Consider the following 15,928-nt stretch of genomic DNA (forward strand, 5'->3'; position numbering starts at 1 on the left):
TACTGTAATATTATCATCCCCTTCCATTGATATAAGTATTTCACTTTATCAATGATTCTGAAGGGGAAGTTTGGTATCATTTGTGATCATATTACATGCCACTATTTCAATGTGCTATTCCAGTTGAAATCCATACACCTCATGACATGACCTTAATCTTCTACACAGGGGTGTAGATTTTAAATGGATTCCCTCCCTGCATAGAAGATTAAGGTCTGGTCTTAGGGGGTTTATGGATTTAAAGTAGAATGGCCTAATAGATACTATAAGCAAAGGTGTAGAAAGTAGATAGTCTTGACATAAATCTTTTAATAAAGGGACAAAATCTGATACAATACCATTTTGAACAATGAAACTTTCACTTTATTTCATTTTTTTTCCATTCCTCATATCTTGTTTCATGTTTCTGTTTCCTGTCATTTACTTTTGGTTTTCTTTTACAGTGTTCTTTTGCTTTTGTTTCTTTTGTTCTCTTGATACCCTGGTATTAGGCCAAGTAAAATATATAACATGTATATTATCCAAACTTTCTCAAAATTTGTTAAGGGAGGTCCTTATTTATTTGTTACAAATATACTATTCATTTCTGTGTAAAATTGCAATTGCACAAGGCTTTGTCAACACATAAAAACGGGGAGGCCTGATATTTGTGTTATTTCCCCAAAGCCCTACCCCTAGCTTGATGAAAGTGTTTGCAATGTGTTTATAAACGATAACCAAAATTTTCTTAAAGCCATATTATAACATTTCTGTAAAAATAGATTTAATAGTATTTATTTTCCATAAAATGTTAGCTTTTACTGTCAGATATGTCCCCTTTTAATTTTGAGCCGAACAAGTGAGGTAAAGCATAGAAAATTGGAATTTACTACTAGTTCCCATGCATGTTACTCCCACGGTTGTAATACGCTACGATCCTCGGGGTGCATGTGTATGTGTATCCCGCACGCCGTGTACATACTGTGCATACGTGTTCGACTAATATTTCCATCGTAATAATAAAACGCCAGTTCCATCGTTTTATTCAAAATCTCGGATTTTGACAAAACTACAGCACCTAAAGTCTTGATTTTTGCAGAGTATCTTTATTGACTAAAGTACATTACAATCGTAAAAACCAGAATTCAAAAATTTTTGAGGCATTCTCCTCAGCAAATGTTATAATATGGCTTTAACATGTCTTTTCATTACAACAATTTCAGCAACAAAGTAATGGAGCAAAAAAGAAATCTCCAAAAATCGGTGATGGCAAGAACGATATACATGTTATTTATTTTACTTGGCTTTATGATTAGAACACAAGTTATCATTATTCAATATTTTACCAAAGTGATCAGCATACATGTACGTAATGGTGCAAAATCACCAAAAAAGCCTCTAAATTCACCTCTGATAAGGATAATGAACTGAGTGCAATGCATTCGTCAAGATAATCGCACGCGCCGTGGAGTTATTGCATTTAGCTTGCGAGCCGATAGGCTCGAAAGCTAAATGCAATAACTCCATGGCAAGTGCAATTATCTTGACGAATGCATTTGCACGAGTACATTATCCGTCATACACTTTGAGTGTAGGCCTATTAAAACAATAGGCAATATTAATTGCTGCATTCATTATATTAGTTTTAATATTAGGAAAATATCTTACTTTTTAAAAACACCGTCAGGACATTGACCAGCTACGTAGCATTTAACTGGTAAAGAAAATCAATCCCTGTAATCAATGGTATCGATTGCGCCATACGTCATACTTAGGTAACTTATTCACGCATGGTTTAATTGACTTGACTTTATGTTGTGATCATTTAATATCGTGGTTTCGAACACAGAGAGCACTGAACCAGTTGGAAACGATCGATTTAGATGTCAGACTAGTACTACGGTGAATATCAACTGGACTTTATAGCTCTATAATTTGAACTACTTATATTAAAACACACGACATTGGGATTTAACAATTTGTTCAGTATTATCATAGGCCTTCAAACACATGTGTTTGAAGGCCTATGGTATTATAAAGCATGATCATACACGCTAGTGTGTGTTTCCCGGGCCCGGCTATGTTATTTTAGATATAGGCCTACATGTATTTCATTTGTAAAATGCTGAATATTTTGCAATGGTGTCATCTTGTATAATTATGATCCACCTGTTTTTGGCCCTTTTTAATTAATAGAAGCTCGATTATTCTCATTTGATGTTTGATTTATTTGAGGTCATTAATCATAATTTATGACAATGATATTTGCAAGGGTGCAACTCTATTAGTCTTATTACAAGACTGCCCTATCCCAACCCTAAACCCTAATCCTAAACTCCGTAAACGAGGACTGGACTCAAGTCTAGCGAGTTGCACCTTATTCGGCAATTGTACACTATTATAGAACACCGTTTGTAACTATACCATTTTAACACCACAGAATGTATATTCGTACTTTTTTGTTGGTATATATATCGAACAGACAATTATATAGTTATGTGATCTCTGTGTCTAAAGCGCCACCTAACTCTACTTTATGGTTATGTGAAAGTAGTATTTCTAGTATTTGAGCGTGCACGTATTATCTAGAATCTATTGTTTAGCGTGCAGGTTTTAGATAATGCATTGTTTAGCGTGCAGGTTTATATAATTTGGGCTGTGAAGGGTAGTTCTCGAAAATAATGCACGGGAGAAGAATACATAACGATGAATAGAAACGGGCACTAGAAGTGTATTATTTGATAAACAATCTCGCAAATGATGGCTAGGAATATTCTCTATATCTTAGTGATACTAGCAGGAGTATTTCTAGCAGCAAACGGAACAGGAGAATGGAGTAAAATCGGCAAAAAGATGAGGATCTGCAGCCTGTAGTTACATCTGAATTGAACAGATTGAATCCAAGCAACAGTATGTACAAGCACAAAGTTACAGAAATCAAGAAGGCCAGACGTCAGGTAAAATTATGCTATTGATTTGGAACTATTAACCAATAGTTGTTTCTTAAAGTCTTCTTAATCCCTATCATCAATGGATAAAATTAAACTACATTTAACATGTGCTTAACTTTTATATGTAGCAAGTAAAGCAATATTTTGTCCACGGTTCCTGTACTATAGTATTAGTTATTATGTGGAAGCCTTGGTATGGCGCGGGAAATTATCGTACGCGAAGTGTCATACTGGGCGAAGCCGAATGCTGATAATTTCCCGTACCATACCGACGCTGAACTTAATAACAAATTTATCATACCACTAAGTCGTTCTAAATTTTGAAATAATTACGTTTTTAAACATAATTGTTGCAAAATAGGAAAAACATTACAAAAGTTAGATGACTGTTCCGCGTATTAAGTATCGCATGAATTTTATGCGACTAGATATTTACCAACTAGATATGAAAATACATTCGGTTAGTGGTGTTCTTTGATGTTTCCCTTAGTGGTATGAAAAAACAAGATATCCTTTACCTAGCCTTTCAACAAGGCTCTGCCTGGAGCATCGTAGTGGGAGCACCATCGGCGCTCGCTGTCGCGGCTAGCCGCTCGCCCCCCTCTAGGATTGCAAGGTCTTTGACAAAGACTATCCTTTACCGCGACTGCTTCACTTACCATGTCAGTGTTGTCCCAAGATTTTTGGAGAAGGCTGCTTGTATCATCTTGTTTTTCTTATTACATGTTATTGTTTAAAAAAAAAAAAAAATTCAGTGAGAAAACAACATGATGAAAATGAAAATGAAAGAATACAAAATCATTACCAAATTTGCAATATTGTTCTGCTTTTGCATGGTGTATTTAGCCATGATGGGAGATCTTGTGATATTGTATTCTTTCTGTGTGCATGTTTGGATGGATGGATGTATATGGGGAATGAATGTGTATGTTCCATTTTGGTTAGGTTCTCTTTTTTCCCAATATCTGGAGATCCGTGTGAGGTACTGTGATGTAACTTGGAAGGGGTAAAAGGACCGGAGGTTTTCAATAAGATTTTCAGAGCTAAATATAATAATTAAGGGCTGGGGTATGAACGTTTGGACAGTATTTATTTTGGGACATTAGAGCACATCAGACATATCGAATTGCATTCTGAATACAAAGAATGTCATTCTGATATCAAATAATTTTGATTTTTGAAATTCGCAATTTAATACACATTTTATGGCAAATCATTAAAATTGATATTTTTGATATTTAACAGTACTTGAAGTAAACTTTATAAATCTGATGATTTATACTTAAAGTGTATGTAGGTGGGATGAAAAGCCGACGATCAATTGAAAATTTTGACCTTTCGAATTAAAGATATGGATTTTTTTCCCAAAACACAAAAAAAATTAGGTCTTTTTTGGGAAAAAATCCATATCTTCAATATGAAAGGTCAAAATTTTCAATTGACCGTCGGCTTTTCCTCCCTGCTACATACACTTTAAGAATATATCATTAGATTTATATAATTTACTTCGAGGACTGTTATATATCAAAAATTTGAAAAATATCAAATTTTTATAATTTGTCATAAAATTTGTATTATATTGTGATTTTAAAAAATGAAAATTATTTGATATCAGAAAGACATGCTTCAGATTCAGAATGCAATCGATAGGTCTGAGGTGCTCTCATGTCCCACAAAAAAATACTGTCTAAACGCATAATAAATGCTCATTTTGGATCCCTTAAGTAGTTGTTTCGCATAATTTATGATGGGATACAGTAAAAAAACCTTGGTTGTCAGTGGTTAGTAGGTTCTTAACCAGCCTGATTAGATTTTCAGAACTAGTTGCAATTTGTTCATTTTCAAATTTTTCATGGTCAAAGAATCATATCGCATTTCAAATTTGTTCAGATTTTTATTTTCAACCTATAGGTACAACAGCCAGAGGGATGTTATGGTTATGAACTGACCTATTATATATTATTATAATAAATGTTCTTGTATTGTCCACACAAATTTTTCAAGCTGCTCAAACAGTACGGCATGCGCAAATGGTGGGGGCGTTGCTGTGAAAAGATTTGCCTATTACTGCCAGAAAAGCAAGCCAAAATTTTTGAACAGGCGGGGGGCCTGTGCCCCCCCCCCCCCCCACTTTTGAAAACCTGTGGAAGCTACTTTGCTCGGACATACAATACGAACTGATTCATATTGCTCTTTGTATACATTTGCAATTACAGAAAGGAACTACTCCAGGACCAATATTCCCATACTACAATGAGTTTGAAGCATGGAGAGTACAATACAATAAGACTTATGAACTACACAGTGGCGGTAAGGATTCCTATTTTCTATTTTTGTGTCAATTTGTTCTGTAAAACTTGACATTTTCGCTGTACATTATTTTTTCGCGCTCGATACAGCTACCGCAAAAATAAAAACATGCGAATATGTTCTTTCTATGTGTAGGTCTATGTAAGAAGACTCAAAATTGCAATTTTAAAACAAGTGAAATTATTAAAAATCTGCAAAACGCAAAACATTACACACACGAAAATAACCACTTTTACAGTATGCTATATTTAATAAGTCATATTCATGTTTAATTTGCAATGTATCATGGGAGTTTGGGTACAGTGATTCGTAAAATAGTGTGGATCCTCTCGTTTGTTAGCATGGGGAAGGAGCAGTTTGTAAATTTGGCTGTTATCATTTGCAAGACGATACGTACCATTTCAAACATACTGATGACTTCATTTCTTTTAATAAAATAGAGTGGCTATTCATTTCTTTGAATAGATTCCTTACTCATTTATTTTTCATCCCGTAACTATTCGTTTTGATGAGATATACGTGTTCACTTTGAATAGGTATATTATTACTTTGAACCGACAATCTTATCAAAATTAATAGTTTCCGTTTTACTTTAACAATTCAAATTGACAAGATCTCTAACTTGACAAGATTACCCATTTTATATTGACAAGATTCTGTTAAGTCCCCCTCTGACAAGACAAACTATTCAAATTTCATTTTTTGGTCATTTTTGATAAGAACCTTAATTCTTTTTGACAAGATTCTACTCATATTTTGAAATGACAAGGCAACCGTATCAAAATTTAATACATTTCTTGTCATTTTGATGAGATTATCCTATTCATTTTGAAAAGAAATTTGTTCATTTTGAAGAGAAATCTGTTATGACAAGTTTCTTTTCAAAATTGAGTAGATCATTTTAAGAGTGTATAGACCAGATAGCTTAAGATATTCTCATCTGGAGGCTTGGAAGGTTTATTGCTAACATTAAACAGGCAGTTTACAAACAGGTTGAGCATGACTCAGATCTGTGTTAAAATATTAAAATATATATTGTCTTCTTCTTAAACCAGAATACAACTTGCGATATGAAATCTTTGAAGATAACATGGAACAGGTGAAGCTACTGAACAAATTTGAAAAAGGAACGGCCAAATATGGAGCAACTATGTTTGCAGATTTGACAAGTAAGTGAATGTATGAGCAATATTTGTGTAAGTTAGCACTATAACAGGGTGCCAGTATCAAATAAAGAGTTTAGATGCAACAATTGATACATCTTTTTTTTTTTTTTTTTGAGATAATAGACAAATATAACTCGTCAAATATAAAAAGCACAATAAGAAAATTGTTCTGTTTTTGATCATAGTTTCAAAAATATACACTGGATTTTTTTAAGTAGGTTACATGTCAATTAATTTCTCAAAAGTCAACTATGGCATAGTCTAAAAAAGTACAAAAAAGTAATGTTTTATTTCAAACTCTAATGGTGACACGCAGGTCAAATTGCTAGAATTTACATTAAATATACCTAAACAGAAACAATGCAATTTTTTGAAGGCAGCAGCTTAATCAGTGCCAATATTGCAACATCAAAACAAACAACTACTAACATCCATCCCCACCATAGCCCACCCCCGTAGGCAATGAGGACATAGTGCCTTGCCTAAGGACACAACACGTTGACACAAGTGGGGTTCGAACTCGCAACCTATGGATTATGAGTCGAGCGCCTTATCCACTCGGCCACACATGCTCCTCAAAGAATTAAACTGAATGCTCAATGCATATCTTAAATTTTCTTGATGATTTATATTCCTTATTAATGCCATAATGTGTGATTTGCATAAAGAAGATATTCCTATTTAAATGTTAGTTTTCACTGATCACATTGTCCCTTTTTAATTTTGAGCCAAACAAATGAGGTAAAACAAAGAAATTTGCTATTTCATTCCAGCACCTACAATGAGTGTAAGACGTAAGATGAATAGCGATATATCACAGTTTATACGTCAAGACGTAAGATGAATAACAATATGCACACAGTTAATACGTCACTGATTCAATGATTCAATGAATACACATCATGCCCACGATGTGTTTAGCCACCACTCGATCGGTGAACTCAGAATAAAATCGCCAGATTTATTATAAAACCTTACATTTTACTGTAATTCGTCGGTCGCAACACATAGTGGCGTAGAGTGATTTTCAAAATTTTCCGTTTCACATAGTGGCGTATAGGTTTAGAGCTAGCTATTATCCTATAATAGTTATTCCTTGTTGACTATTGAAGATATAGTTTAATAGTTCGAACCTTAAACTTCAATTTCAATTTGAATCGGGTCACTGAGAGATAACAGTAGAGGAGTCTCGACCCCGTTACTAGTAGCATATCCTTCAAAATTGTTTTGATCAGACACGTATTTTGTCCTTCACGTACGCCACTAAGCCTGAATTAGAGCAATTCAGGCTTAGTGTTTCACATGGTATTTTAGTACACCATTGGGCAACTACAATCATGCAAAAAGTAGAATTTTGGGGAAAATTGAGGGCATTTAATTCTCATATTCCTTATTTCTTTTTCAGAGGAAGAATTCAGAAAATTCTACACTGGTCTGAAGGAGCCAGTAGAAGACCACAAACTGAAACCAGCAAAGATTCCCAAATACAAAGCCCCAGATGCATGTGATTGGCGTACTAAAGGAGCCGTTACCGAGGTGAAGAACCAGGGCTTTTGTGGATCTTGTTGGGCCTATTCTACCACAGGAAACATTGAAGGACAGTGGGCAATTCAGAAAGGAGCTCTCATATCATTGTCAGAACAAGGTATGGATGGAGCACAGATTTGAATTTATAGCATTTGAATGGGTGAAGTGGGAATGGGACCTCACAGACTGTGTGCATGATTTTTTTTAAACGCAGTGATTTAAAGTGCGATACGCACAGGCACAATACCTAGACGTTGATCCACAAGCCTCAACACATTTTACAGGCTGTCACTACGGCCCAACATCTTTCCATAAACCATTTAACAACAACACAGGGACATGGCTGCTTCAAGTGCACACACCCTAGACATTCCACAAATAACCACCACAACCAGGATAAGCTCCCCGAATTTTGTACGGGATACACCGAGACAATTAGCAGTAAGTTCCTCATCCAGGGAAATTTCAAGTTAACTCAATTTTCTACGAAAGCATACTTAACCACCGCCAGGGTTCGAAGCCGCAACCTTGAGCTGGATTCCACAGGTTTAACACCCTGTGATTTCTGGCATTTATGATGAGGACCTGCTTTTACAGCATCAACTTAATATAAACACAAAAAGAAAGATTGATACCAGTATATGAAATTTGGTGCATTTTCAAAAGGTGCAAATCAAAATGATGCACACGGTTGAAATTGCTAAGCATGGTCAAGTTTGCTTACCCACGATGGGCCCCTATCTAATATCCCAAGTGCCCGGTTTATTTAATTGTTAATTTAAAACACATGGATTCTTATAATGTGATATTCCATCTGATTTTGTTTTTATTAATTTAGAGCTTGTAGACTGCGATAAGATAGATCATGGTTGCAAAGGAGGAAACCCCATGCAAGCATATGAGGAAATCATGAGACTGGGTAAGAGATTAATTTCAACCATTATAGCCTAATAAAAATTTAAATGTACTATGTTTGTTTGGTTGTTATGTACCAACTGACTAGTGTCGCATCCAGCGCTAGAAGTGAAGGGGGCCCTTGGACCAAATGCCGGCAATAATTACCATGGGCCTGCTAAAAAGCTTCCGTTCGAGCTGACAAAAAATTCAAGCCTCCAACATGCAACATAACTTCCATACAGAGGGCAACCTAACAATTAATGTTTTTTTGGCCCTGTCTTGACATAACTGGAATTTTAGGAACAATCTAAAAGTGCCTTCCTGTAAAATCCCACCAGCAAATAAGGGCAGGTACCCTTAATTGTTGTTGGGATTTTCAGAGGAGGGAACTGTTTGTACATGAAATTTACCCCAAGGCAAAGGAGCCCATGTGTGGCATTAGGCGTTTAAGGTGTGTCATGATGCACTGATGGCAAGTGAAATGGAAGAAACATGTTACTTAATTACAAAATAAATGTTAACATCTTCAAATTACCTCAGCAGTAATTATTATTTTACATAAAACTGATTTGTAATATCCCATGTTTTATTCATAGGTGGACTTGAGTCAGAGGCAGATTATCCATACAAGGGCTATCTTGGTGGAAATTGTAAATTTGTCAAGAGCAAGGTTAAAGTAAACATTACTGGTGCTGTGTACATCAGCCAGGATGAAGGAGGTAGGATTTCAGTAAATTTGTCAATACATAAAAAGTTCAAACGGCAAATCGGTATACACCATTACTGACTTGTATAGGATACAGATGGCACCCCAAACTTGTGAAAACATTTTTTGCCGACTGAAATTGGTAATTGTTGACCCCAAATTTTTTTGGACCTAGGGTGCTGGAGAATTTAAAAAAGGGGGGTTAGGGATCAAAAATTTTAATGCATGTATTTATAGCAATTTTAATCCTTCGATATGGCCAAATTTAGTTTATTTTCATGCAAAGAGACAAAAGAGAAGAAAATTGTGAATTTTGGCAGTGATATATTATATCAATACACACAAGATGTTGAATTTTTGACCCAAAATATTTTTAACCAGGGGCATTTTGGTGCCCCCCTAAGGCACCCAGGGTATGTGTCCTTCTTGCACTTCTGGCCTAGTTAGTGACTATCATAGGTTAACTTGAACAATACAAAGTTGTTTTTATTTGCAATTGTAAGCATGTTGCAACATGCATTTTTGGAGTTACACTTGTAATATAGCTGATAATGCATTAATTCCAGTTTTGAATGCTTAATTCAGGCAAGGCTACATCACCATAGATCAACTGCTTAGTGCTTTAGTGCCTGATGTGGGTAAGTGCAATAGCTGCCATGTGTAGATGAGTACAATATACTGTGTGTAAATTGCCAAATGATCACAGGGCAGCTATTGTACTTACCCACTTGTGGCACTAAGCAGTCAAGGTGTTCTATATTTTGTGTCAATTAAGTAATTCACATTGCTTTCACCTGTTATGTGTTTCAGAGATAGCAAGTTGGCTGGCTGCAAATGGTCCAATATCAATCGGTATCAACGCAAATGTTATGCAATTCTACTTTGGTGGTATAGCCCACCCATATCAATGGCTATGTGAACCAGGTGGTATAGACCATGCAGTCCTTATCATAGGCTATGGTGTAGGTAAGTGGTAATGGCTACAAAATTGGGCTATTCTATTTAAAATCCACACTACCCCTGTGGAAGATTTTGGAAATATCTTCCACAGGTGGTGCAGAGGCAGATTTAGGGGGGCACACCCACCACCCCCTAATTTTTGCAGAGCGGTGCACCCCCCTAATTTTTGTAGAGCGGTGCTTGACTTTGTGTGGGCGCCAAGGTGGCAGTGGCTTGCCCCTCCTATTAAAAATTCCTGGGTCCGCCCCTGGGGAGTATGAATTTCAAATAGAATGAGCACATTATGCAGCTCCATTTGAATTCCATACACCATCTGAGAAAATTGCAACCTGAATCTTCCCTTGAGGGAGAATGAGTTTCAAATGGAGCTGCTAATGTGTTAATTCCATTTGAAATTCATACTCCCCCTGTGGAAGATATTTCCAAAATCTTCCACAGGATTAGTGTGAATTTCAAATGGAATAGCCCAATGTATTATTATGGGTGTGGTATAATAGAATGATAGTCCATTTGGCATCCTTGGGACAGTGATGTCAGTGCATGCTCCAGTGGGCATAGCATTAAATTGTGCGTGTTGACTCAAAGAACTGGCGTGTTTACATGTGCAATTAAAGGCGATGCATGTGTACATGTACATGCGTGAAGTAACTGCGACGCTGACGTCACTGTATCAAAGATCAGAAACCAAATATGCAAAATATATGAATATATTAGTTGAAAAAAACATTGCTTCAGTATGTATACTATAATAATAAAAAAAATTAGAATCATAATTTTGATTGCATTAAATACAATTTCATTTCTTGTATAATTCCAGAGGGTGATAAACCATACTGGATCATCAAGAATAGCTGGGGACCACGCTGGGGTGAAAAGGTATGTGTGTATTATATTTGGAGGACTTAAACTAGCTATGACCACTTCAAGGGTATTTCGATTTGGTCTCTCTTTGTAGAATGAGCTTGGACATGGTCTCTGTTCAAGAGTAATCCAACATGTATTGAATGACATGCACACAGTTTGGCACAGCACTTACATTACACTAGTTGTGTGTTACGTAACGCATAGCCGCCATGAACTTATGTGAGTCAATTACGCAAGTTTAAGTTGGGACTTTCTTGACATGTGCAGTAAAATAAATTTCAGCATCAAAGTGGTTACATAATTCTCTCAGTTACCGGATCATGCTATTTTGGTATACCTTTGAGTGCCATATACTTTGTGTGGTGATTGTTTCGATCATAGTTCATTACTCAAGCACCTGATCCTGTTGACATATTAACATTATGTAACTTTGCTGGCAAATTAGTGGCATAAGCAGAGGACAAGGGGAACCAGCTCCCCTGCTTTGGGACATCTTTCTCTCCCCCTAGTGGTGTAGCATGGGTAATCATATGGGGCGCATCGGGTTTGATTGGGGGAGCACCGGGGGGTCACAAGCCATTTCTCGGTAATTTTCCTATGGGATTTTCACAATTTCAGATTGATTTAGAGCACCTGTCCCCCGTTACCCCTATGACACTCCCTCTCCCCCATGATGCTGGTGTGTTTGTTTTTTAATTTGTAAGAATTTTGACTAATTTTTCATTAAAAAAACCCACTCTGAAAGTTGCCTTGCTCTCCCCCCTTAAAAAAATCCTGGGTACGTCACTTCCAAGTATGTCCCACAATGCAAATTTCCTTTTCACTGGAACAAGTTGTCATCCAGGGACAGAATTATCAAGTTGTCAACCAGAAGTGAACCAAATTGCTGTGTCCAATTTTCTGTTCTTGTTATTGTTGCTTTTGCTACTGCTGCTGTTGTTTATTATTTAGGTAATCATATCACTGATATTCACACACACACACACACACTTTTTTTTCTTCAATATTCTGTTTTTTTAGGGTTACTACAGGGTATACCGTGGAGCAGGAGTGTGTGGCCTTAACCGTGAGTGTACATCAGCGGTAGTCTCCTAGTAATCATGTAGCACCACTAAAATTGATGAAACTGCAATAGGATACTATATTGTGCAGGTTGAATGTGTAATATTTAGATTCAATTGTTTTGGGTTTCTTCGGAGGGGGGGGGGGCTGGTGTGTAGTTGGACCATCAATGGGTAAGTGACTGTTTCACAAACACACTGGTAAATATTATAATGCTAAATGGTGACTTGTCCAATCTGATGTCTTTGTGGATTTAAAGGAGTATTTTGTGATTCTAGCATCCCTTTTTATAACATTTTTTAGTTTATACCCAGCAAACACAAAAATGTTTTCAAAACGTTTAAAACAAATTATATGTCTGGTTTTGGTTTAGGTAAAAACATTTTAATATCATCAAATGTTGGGTTATATAAAGGTCATGACAACGTTTTGGAACGTTTTGTATGAAAACACACTACAACAATATTTTCAAAATTTTTTCAAAATGTTAGGGCTTATTGTCAACTATTTTTTGCAAACAAGTTTTGCCAAATATTTTTGTCAACACTTAAATAACATTATGTTAAAATATTTGCAGTAAGTTATCAAAAATGTTTTTTAATGTTTTTTAAAACGTTTTATACCCTTTAAATAACCAACATTTAAACCTTTACTGACAACCTTTTATAACATTTTGCGAATGATGTCAAAAATGTTTTGTGTTTGCTGGGTGGCCATGTGTCCTGAACTTGCCACCCTTAGCGTTACATCATGAATTTTTACACCAATCAAGTTTGTAATTAGATTATCTCCACAATTATCAACCCTAAACTAGCAAAGGTATACATTTTTGGAAAGCTGAAGGCATAAGCAATTCAAATATACACATTTCAACTCATTATACAGGGTGACCTGCACGTTATACAGGGTGGAATTAAAAAAAAATCAGATAAAAAATGGGTTACTTAATGCATTGCTAATTACCAACTTGCAGTAATAAACTAGAAGTAAACAACATTCATTTGGTTAGAGGATAGGGGGAGCCCACTGACTTTGGAAGAAACCAAAATCACAGCTGTTTGGTACTCTCGGAATACAGGGTGTCCCAAAGTATGTTAGATTTTTTTACAATTCAACATATTTTGAACTGAAACATTTTGCCCCTAACCCATAAAGAAAAAGTAAGTCCATATTTAGATTCCTCATCAAATTTCCCTTCAGAAAATCTATACTTTGACTATGGTAGGATAAGTAATTAAAATTGTACAGTAACTTTTAGATTTTGAAGACATCCGCATTACTTACTACAGTGTTTAAAATGAAAACGGATAGTTTTGTATGGAAAAGTTTGTATTTTCTAGACTAAACCAATCATAAATCATTTAATTCATCGTCATTTAAAGCCTTAATGTACGATTTCCGTCAAATTTTGATTTTGTTATTCTTTATTCAAAATGTTGAAATAATAGCATTAATAACTGACGAGAAGGGTTGCTGTCCATTTTAGGTTGAAATAACAAGGTAAAGTGAAAGAAACCCCACTGGTTATTTTGGCCATTTAACACGCAATTCTATGGGAGGACATATTATCATAATTTTAAAATTATGATAATATGTCGAACTTTGCTCTGTTGACCTACAAAGACAACAAATTTGACCGATTCCATTTAAGTGCAAGTTGGGACATGTGTAAACATTACAAATATGCAAAAAAATCAGGTTTTAAAAAAATTAACCAATTTCATATTATAAGATCGTACATTATGGCTTTAATTTGAGTCGAATTTGGGAAAATGTAACATCGCCACCTTTTTTGGGTGGCGAGTTCAAGACGCACAACCGGGTATACACAAAAAAGTTTTATTCCCAAAATTTGAGTTAATTGCGATTTTGCATTAGGGAGTTATGCATGATTACACTGCTCCATAGGCTTGTATGTTGTAATACTGTTCTGTTAAGGGCTCAGATAGCAACATTTTCACATATTTTTGGGAGGACCTGAGTGCACATCCGATATATCAAATTGCATTTTGAATTCGAGGAATGTCCTTCTGATATCAAATAATTTAGATTTTTTTTTTTTTCGCGATATAATACACATTTTGTGGCAAATGATTAAAAATTGATATTTTTGAAATTTAACAGTCCTCAAAGTAAATTATATAAATATTATAATATGTACTTAAAATGCATATCTTCAATACTTTTGGGAAGTGCTATAGGACCAAATAAGATTGGGGCACCAATAGCATATAGGATCAAATTAGATGTTGTATCTTAAATCGTGGCTTTTCATTGCTTTTACCATACACCCAACTGTTCTCCGTACTCAAATGCAAATGATGATACAAAATAGCTCTCATGTTTAGAACACAGCTAGAGAATTGATGATGTTTTGAAGCATTACACAGCCGTGACGTTAGTCACGGCTGTGTCTTTTTTCTTACAGGTTCTTCTTCTTCTTTCTTCTTTCTTTCTTCTTTCTGTCAACCATTACATTTGCTCTAGCACTCACACGCTTACATCGATTTTGACCTAACTTGGTCACAATGATCATTGACCGTGCCCCTACATGTCACATGAAACTTGTGGGGTCAAAGGTCATGCAGAGGTCATAGGGGTCAAAAACGTGATTTCAACTAAAAATGCATCTTCTCCCATGACTTACGTATGACAGCGACGCCACTTGCACACATGAATTGTTATTACCCAGTGTCTATGTGATGTACACAGATTTGGGGTCAAAGGTCATTAAGGGGTCACTTCCGGTATAAAACGAAAAACCTTCAAAATTTTTTATTAGCTAAGTAAAACATGGGACAGTAACGGTATGTTCGCATATGATCTTCAGTCACCCAATGTATATGTGGTATTTTTTATTTGAGGTCAAATCTCATTAAGGGGTCATTTCCGGTATAAAACGAAATACCTTTAAAATGCATCTTCTCCCACAAATTACGTAGGACAGTGATGCCACTTACACACATGCATTGTTATTACCCAGTGTCTATGGGGTGTACACAGATTTGGGGTCAAAGGTCATTAAGGGGTCACTTCGGTATAAAACGAAATAACTTCAAAAAACTTTATCAGCCAAGAAAAATATAGCACAGAGACGGTACATGCACACATGAATTGATGTTACTCAGTATATACGTGGTATTTTTTTTTTTATTTGGGGTAAAAGGTCATTAAGGGGTCACTTCGGTCTGAGACAAAACCTTCAAAATGCCCCCCTTCTGCCACAAATAACATGGCAAAGTGATGCCACGTGCATTATTATATTGACATTAGCCAATGTCTATGTGGTTTTCATATATTTTGGGGTCAAAGGTCATTAAGGGGTCACAACACGGCTGTGTTCGTGGTCTTAGACCACAGCTAAGTCTAGTTTATTTTACATCTGCACATCCATGTCTACTTTTGAGGTCTTTGGAAAGTTTGTGAGAGAACTAGTATGATACCTAAGTTACTGCTCTGTTTTGTATATGACCCAGAAACAATTTCTGAATATATTATGTAGAAAA

The 15,928-nt window shown here is 35.7% G+C and overlaps 1 protein-coding gene across 1 annotated transcript; it reads left to right on the top strand.

Annotated features, from left to right (window-relative positions):
* The first annotated feature begins 2,719 nt into the window (after positions 1-2,719).
* On the top strand, positions 2,720-12,546 carry LOC140153145 (cathepsin F-like). The gene is made up of 9 exons (XM_072175793.1): positions 2,720-2,936; positions 5,147-5,240; positions 6,296-6,409; positions 7,812-8,051; positions 8,772-8,852; positions 9,427-9,549; positions 10,347-10,502; positions 11,314-11,372; positions 12,381-12,546. The coding sequence occupies exons 1-9, from the start codon at positions 2,892-2,894 to the stop codon at positions 12,453-12,455; spliced, it is 987 nt and encodes a 328-aa protein (XP_072031894.1). The 5' UTR covers positions 2,720-2,891; the 3' UTR covers positions 12,456-12,546.
* The last annotated feature ends 3,382 nt before the right edge of the window (positions 12,547-15,928 follow it).

This window comes from Amphiura filiformis, chromosome 5 (genome assembly GCF_039555335.1).
Source record: "Amphiura filiformis chromosome 5, Afil_fr2py, whole genome shotgun sequence".
In the NCBI taxonomy this organism is placed as follows: domain Eukaryota; kingdom Metazoa; phylum Echinodermata; class Ophiuroidea; order Amphilepidida; family Amphiuridae; genus Amphiura; species Amphiura filiformis.

Coding starts and splice junctions, on each gene's coding strand:
- LOC140153145 (XM_072175793.1), top strand. CDS start 2,892: ATGTACAAGCACAAAGTTACAGAAATCAAGAAGGCCAGACGTCAG. Junction 9,550..10,346: donor CATCAGCCAGGATGAAGGAG/GTAGGATTTCAG, acceptor TATGTGTTTCAG/AGATAGCAAGTTGGCTGGCT. Junction 10,503..11,313: donor TATCATAGGCTATGGTGTAG/GTAAGTGGTAAT, acceptor GTATAATTCCAG/AGGGTGATAAACCATACTGG.